The sequence below is a fragment of the Triticum dicoccoides genome, chromosome 1B (assembly GCF_002162155.2).
Source record: "Triticum dicoccoides isolate Atlit2015 ecotype Zavitan chromosome 1B, WEW_v2.0, whole genome shotgun sequence".
NCBI lineage: Eukaryota > Viridiplantae > Streptophyta > Magnoliopsida > Poales > Poaceae > Triticum > Triticum dicoccoides.
In genome coordinates, this window is record NC_041381.1 from 320526118 (window position 1) to 320533492 (window position 7375).

The 7375-nt window shown below is 40.3% G+C and overlaps 1 protein-coding gene across 1 annotated transcript; it reads right to left on the reverse strand.

The window, feature by feature from the left end:
* Positions 1 to 412: 412 nt before the first annotated feature.
* LOC119332862 lies at positions 413 to 6037 on the reverse strand. The gene is made up of 10 exons (XM_037605976.1): positions 5748 to 6037; positions 5456 to 5564; positions 5259 to 5363; positions 5098 to 5175; positions 3895 to 3950; positions 2340 to 2397; positions 1858 to 1983; positions 1188 to 1283; positions 993 to 1064; positions 413 to 570 (listed from the first exon to the last, which is right to left on the reverse strand). Exons 1-10 carry the CDS (start codon positions 5894 to 5896, stop codon positions 508 to 510), a joined length of 912 nt encoding a protein of 303 aa, XP_037461873.1. The 5' UTR covers positions 5897 to 6037; the 3' UTR covers positions 413 to 507.
* Between the last annotated feature and the right edge of the window lie 1338 nt (positions 6038 to 7375).

Genomic DNA, 7375 nt, shown 5'->3' on the forward strand with positions numbered 1-7375 from the left:
GAGAGATGACGTCCATAACCAAAACAGACAAGCACTCAACAATGTATTCCTACACAAGAGCTCATGCTTTGCGATTCATTGCTCACTAGAATAACATGAGAATTATTTTTTTATTTTTTTTAGAAGATAACACGAGAATTTTAGTTGTACAACTTCGCGGTCGGATTAAGACATCGAGGAAACTGGATGAGAAATGTGGAAACCTTTGTAAGTTGGGGGTCGCTAGAACTAGTTTTCCTACATCATCAGCACTTCGCATGATAAATTCTTCTGTTAGCCATTTCAGCTCCGGAACCGTTGGACAGCGACATCTATCTGCTGTGCAAATTTCCAGATCTAAGAGTAAATTTCTCATAGCTTTGGGTTTCCGCAACAGAGTATGCATGTAGTTATCGAGCACAACCCCTTAGTGATGATGATGATGGTTGCGTGATGAAGATGAAGATGAAAATGATTGAGTGGCAATGTATCAGGACTGCAAAACAAGGGGGCAGTCCAGCACAATCGCTATCGGTAGTACGTAGCCAGTATGCAAAGCAGAACAGATGAAGCTGTGGTCACAATCAACTCCTGCAATGAGATGTCCACCGATTAGTTTTGCTGTTATTACTCTAAAAAATTAGTTTGCTGTTGCAAGATAGTATAAAACAGAATATTCGTTTTTTTATTCATGTTTTCCACCAGAAAAGCATCATGCACTTGCTCCAGTGACCTTTCTAGTTAAAATACTTTGAGGAGTACTAACTTGCTAGCTTTCTAGTTCATGCTAAATATCCTTTTTGGCAAAAAAAAGAAGGAAGAAAAAAGCTGCCTCAGATGTTAAGTAAACCGAGCACATTGACTCATCCATATTACAATCCTAAATGTAGTTTTAAACTCCAAGAACAAATATCGACAAGTTTGGCATAATAAAATTGATACTCCTGATCCATCATAAAAAATTAAAAACCATACCAAGCAACAATACACATATATTGCCATGCATACTGTACCTGGAAGTTACAAACAACAGAGGGAATATAGTGACCAAGAAACTGGGAGAAATTGGCCAGTCCGGTATAACCCTGAATGCAAAAGGATACAAAGAAGTCATACTGAGAAGCGATTAAGAAAGCTGGAGAAACAACACGGGAAGAGAAACTAATACAACTAATCTGGATTGCGCTGTATTTGAACAGTCCACTAACCAGGGATGCAGCAAATATCGATCCAAGTACCAAACCCAAACTACGAAGCACTCGCTTTGCCATATGTATACCTCGGCCTTCAACCTCACCGTACTCCTGCCATAAACATTGTATTTGGATATTATGTTCAGTCGCTCATGGAGTAAATAATATGTCTAGGGACTAGGGTAATAACTAATTAGAAGTATAAATGATCCAATATTCCATCTGTTGACAGCACCTCCTTGTTCAGAACCCAAAAACTGCATTTAGCTAAATTTGGTGTGCAACCATTATCCTCTTTAAAAACATGTGCATATCTTCCTAATATATGAAAGCAAATTCAAAACAAGCATGTACTAACATAATAATGCTTTTCAACTCAAGGAGATGCCATTCCCTCTATAAGATGTCTTCTTCCATTAAGTGCCTAGCTACAAACAATTGGACTATTAAAAAAACGCATTCCACTATTGCACAGCAGAAATAAATGAATTTTAATGACAAGTGTGTACTTCCAAGCATTATAATAAAAAGGAAAAAGGAAAAATATCTCCTTTAACTCACATGCTTCCAAAGGTATATTTTTGTTATTACTCCGTATATTTATACTACCTACACAAAACCTGAACCAATAGATCATTCATGTTAATGCCAACATTATGTAGAAACTATTTGGGAAGACCCTTACATTGTATACAGGAGTTATTGCTGGCTCGCTAGACTTCAGTTTCTCAAGTATTCGATAGAAATAAGCAAAACACAAAAACTGCAAGGGTTTCCAGTCTGCATGGCCCATGGTCAATATGCACGTGATCTGCAAGAAAAGATACAAATGAACATAATAGAACAAACTACCTATATTTGCTGATTCCATGGATATCATTAAGTGCGACGAGATAAATGTGCATACTTTCATAGAACAATTGGAAAAGGTACAAATGCATAGAACATTTCAGCTAAAGCTAAATTGTCCAAAGTGCTAAAATATCAAAAAAGAAAAGAGAAACATCATTCAGTAGTTTCCAAGTTAAACCTCTGCGTTTGAGACAACATGGAGCGGAGCAGACCGAAGTAGTACTGTAGGATTTTACTAAAACGCAAAAAAAATATTAACAATTACATATGACTCATTTAGATTTCTTATGGATATTTCAGAAAAGAATGTCTTACAAATGTTGCTGATATTGCCATATTTATCTGTACGTCCTTTGCAGTGGCTCTAGAGTATCTGGCAGATGACGACCAGTATCAGCATATTATGAACAACATTATCCAATGCCCAGAATGAAGATATTTTGCATATAACTAGCACAAAGACTTCACATTTATTAGTAACACTAACATGTGAACAGATCAACATTTATCTAACAGAAGTCAAAATAAGGGTCTATCTGTAAGCAAAATAAAGAAATAAGGACCAAACAAACCAGTTAACCTACTCACTCACTGGTTCGGTGTTCCAACCGTCAGCTCAACCAGTCGACCCGTGGTTCAAAATTTCGAATATAATATATTAAAAAAATAAATTTGACGCTGCAACGGCGGGCTTACGCCGGCCTGAACGTATATATTAATCAACGTGAAACTTACAACCAGGTGAAGAGTAGGTACAAGGTGAGAGAAGGGGGAAAAGGTGATGGAGAAAAACAGAAAAGTTACATTCTCCCAGCTAAGAGCAACACCATTGATCTCCACTCTAGGAGAAGAGACTTCTTTAGCTCGGGGGAGCATCTATTAGACCATAGCATGAGATCGTCCGCGCCGGCGCGGAGCAGCTTGTACGCATCCTGTGTTTCCGCTCTGAACACTTTAGCATTTCTTCGCTTCCAGATATTCCACAGGATAGCGATGATCACCGTGGATCGGACTTTGTCATTCACCAGTGAGCCCCAACATGTTGCAATGGAGTTGGGCGTAGTATGGCAGAGAGAGTTGAGCTCAGCCCAAATCTGACGAGTTTGAGCACATGTGAAAAGCAGGTGGTTGATAGACTCGACGTTGTTACAGAAGGGGCAAGAGGCCGTGGTCGCAATGCCCCTCCTGAATCTTCGATCGTTGGTGTAGAGCCTGTCCTTGTGCGCTAGCCATAGGAACAGCCGGCACCTGTTGGGGGCATAGTTCTTCCAGATTGCAGGCGCCATTGGATCCATCGGCCGGTCCAATAGCACTACAAAATTGATTTCAAATTAAGTATAAGCTCTACAAAATTTAAGTATATTAAATTGATAGCACTTCATATGCTCTATAAAATAGTCTACAACTTACTTGCCACATTACTCACAAAGGCTATGTAGCTCATGTTTGTATGGGACCTCAGCTTGATGGGTATGAGTTCCTCAGCTTGACTCCAGGGTCACATGCTTTATTTTGTTTTTTTTTCTCAGTTTTCAAGCAAACAGCCTTTTAGGCAAAAAGGACCGGATCAGGCGCCAGTTCTGGTTTATATAGGTTGGACCGCCAGTCTGGTTTTGTAAACAGTGTTTGTAAGGGCATATTTGATTTGTGCAGCTTTCACAGAAATAGTTCCATTCTCTCAGGAAACACGAAAACTCCCGCAAGTCAAAAGAAGGATGTTCAGTTGTTCATGTTCACGCATGCATAAACGAGGCAAGCTGTTTAAGGTTCATATGGGTGCTGGGTGCATCTATGTGAATCAAAATGTACACAAAGTATGATGAACGAACATATGCAAGAAAAGTTTGGTTCTGATATAAAATGACTATACCTAGGTCCCCAGGGAACTATTGGTTGATTATCAGCATATTTGATGTCCTTTGTCACCTAACATCCAAAAGAGTGAAAATATCAGAATAAAGAATTCAGATGATATTCCTCTCAAGGCTAGTGGAACAAACTCTAATTACTTCTAGGCCTAATAGATAGTAATACTCTGAATTCTGATGATTTCTTGATCGCGGGAGACCCCCAATATATAGGAGGAATAGCTTGGCTGACAAGCCGACTCAAAAGGAAATACAATCTGGACTCTGAAACAGGTTCTAATCTGGACTAAATCTAATACAAATCTGAACCTAATAACTAATCTAGACTCTGAATCTAATACGAATCTGAACCTAATAACTAATCTAGACTCTGAACCTAATAACTTGTAGCAGTACAGGAATCCTAGCCACTTTGAGCTGGACCAGGGGACGGTGCGGCCAGGGCTGGGGCCCTCCGACCATATGTGGTTCCCCACATAACAGCTACCAAAGATTTTGATGGATTCCAAGAAGTACAAACTCCTTAGCATCCAGCAATATATCCATGAAGCCAAATGAAGTTGAATTCAGCGCAAGGTAATTGACAGTGCTTGACAAAGCAACCATTCTAAAGTGACCAACTAATCATAGACCCACAGATGGTTACATATATATCTCTATACAAGAATTTAAAACATTTGTGAAATAAAACTATCTCACTCATCAGCAGATAGTTTCCAACATAGCAATTATTTGCTTATTTCATCATTAAGAAATTTATCAAGGAGCGACAATGAATTGGACAATTGGTTGCAAGGCAGCGTCCACTGATCCACTGATTGAGAGACTCCGGGCAAGCATCCAAAGCAAGGTAGTCAGAATGGCAATTCTATTGTACGGTTCTATGACTTCACGATTGAAACTAACCACTCTGATTCTACGATTTTCGTTAGTAGAATTCACATTTCAATGATTCTGATAGTTAAGATATGATTTGCGATCCTACCATCAGAGCTCCATCCGGATTCAGAACCACGGTTCTCACTACCTTGATATAAAGGACTTGTTTCGAAAAACAGCATATAGATTACCGATGGTCCTGCAACTACAATACCTCTTACATCTCATCCTAAGCAAAGTCGTATACCAGCTGATGTGAACATTTGATTGGATGGACAATATGAATTTCCATATTTAACAAGGACAAGCCCGTCATCAAAGCTAACCTGGACTGATCCATATGCCACACCTTTCTTCCGGTTTTGCAGCTGTTCCATCATGACCGTATCATAAGCCCTCTCTAACTGAAATCAAAAGAGCCCCAACTCATTGACACACTAACACCAACACAAGCACCAAATACAGAATGACAAGGGCCCAAAACTACCTTCAACAAGTATGCAGCATCGCCACTGTTCTCGGCGTTCTTTCGACGCCATTTGTAGGCCATCTTCACCTGGTCGAACCCATCAAGCGGACTGATGCCCAAAATCTGGCAACAGGGACCATAAGTTACAGCAAGGCCGGCAAACATGCTCACAAGAGGGGCTCCTAATGGCTAAACATGAAAATAACCAATTCTACCTCGTACAGGTTATCATTCTCCCCACTGCCGAACTGAGGGCTCCCTGTCGCCGATGCAGCTGCAAGTACACATCCGACGCGCTTCAACGGCACCGCCACCGCAGAGAACCTTGTGGTCATCATAAGGTTAAATTTACAAGCATTGCGATAACTGAACGGAAAAAATGAAACCCCACCGACAGCGTCAAATTGGGGTAAGGAATTACGGAATTTCGCCACATTGGGATCATCCGGCACGCTACGATTCTACGAACATACATGAATTCGCATTCGTTGGTGTGTGGGGGATTACCTCGTGGGGCGGGCGACGAGAGGAGCGAACCGGGGAGGCAGGATTGTGAGGCTCAGGTGGAGAGAGGAACAGGAGGAAGATGCGATATTCCGGCGGCCGAAGGAGGAGGGGGAGACAAAGGTGGCCTCCGCCGCGCTCGCTGCTGCCATTGAGAGTGTGGACGGTTGCCTGGTCGCGAGTTCCGATGGGCAAAGGGGGCCGGCTACCGGCGGAAGCGGAGGCGAGGAGGTGGTGGCGAAGCCATGGAAGAGGGTGGCGGTGAGCTCTATCTGCGGCGTTCGGGAACTGTAAATGAAACGAGGATTTAGTGGGCCAACGCTGAGCCTTCTCGGCCTTTGTATGGGCCTGTTATCTGGGCGTACCATCCGGCAGTTTTCTCTTTAGAGCCTGTTTTGGTTGGGAGCCCCAGCCGGGAGCTCCTATACAGCGCTGCAGGCGCCCGTTAACGATCCGGCGCCTGCAGCGCTGCTAGCATGGGCCGGCCCACTAGCTCTGCAGACGTCTGTGAACTTTTTTGAGATTGATGAACTTTTTTGAATATTATTGAACTTTTTTGAATATTGTTTTAGTTTTTTTCCAAAAATAAAAATAAGAAATGAAGAAAGGTTTACATATTTAAAGAAAAAAAGTTCATCCATTCGAAAAAATATGTACATATCTTTAAAAAAGGTTCATAAATTTTGAAAAAGTACATCAATTTGAAAAAAAGTTCATCCAATTTCGCAAAAGTTCATCAAATCTGAAAAAAGTTCATAGAAATTGACAAAAAATCATGTATTTTTAGAAAAAGTTTATGGAACTGAAAAAAGTTCATCCATTTTCAAGACAAAATGTTCATTAAATTTAGAAAAAGTTCATCAATATTCAAAAAAGTTCATCAATCTCAAAAAAGTTCACAAAATTTTCGAAAAGAAAATGGTCAACCGGCGCCTAGATGGGCCGGCCCATTTACGGCCGCCACACAGGCGCCAGTTAACAAAATGCACGTTAACTGGCGCCTGCGGCGCCAAATAGGAAATGCCGCCCCAGCCTGCGCAAGTGGGACCTGAGGCGGGTAACGCAAGTGGGCCAGCCAATTAGGTGGTACTGTAACGAGGGGTGAAAAATTGGCAAACAAAGAGTGCAGTCTCAGAACCCCTCGCTATATAACGAGTGTAGCTAGCCGCCTCCAAATGATGCCTATTAGTGACTGATACACACCATGAACTTTTAACAAATAATTACAATGGCATATCCGAATACTTTCCAAAATAATTGAACAATTTTTTAAAATTCTGCAATTTTTTAGACAAACGCGAACAATTAGAGAAAAAGTGAACAATCAAGTTTGTGAACAATTTTTGAAAACGTACACAAAGTTTTCAAATTCCATACTTTTTTCATTTTCGAATACTTTTTGAAAATATGAACAATTTTTTTAATTTATATACAAAAACATGATTTTTTTTAGAAATTCCTAATTCTATAGAAGAAGCGTGTGAAATTTTTATAAAGCATGAACAAATTTCAAAATACCATTTTTTGTAAAAAAATGAACAATTTTTGAAAAACATCAACAAGATATTGTGATTCTGAACAATTTTTAAAACTTGAACAAAATTTGTACTACTTGAACAATTTTTGAAATG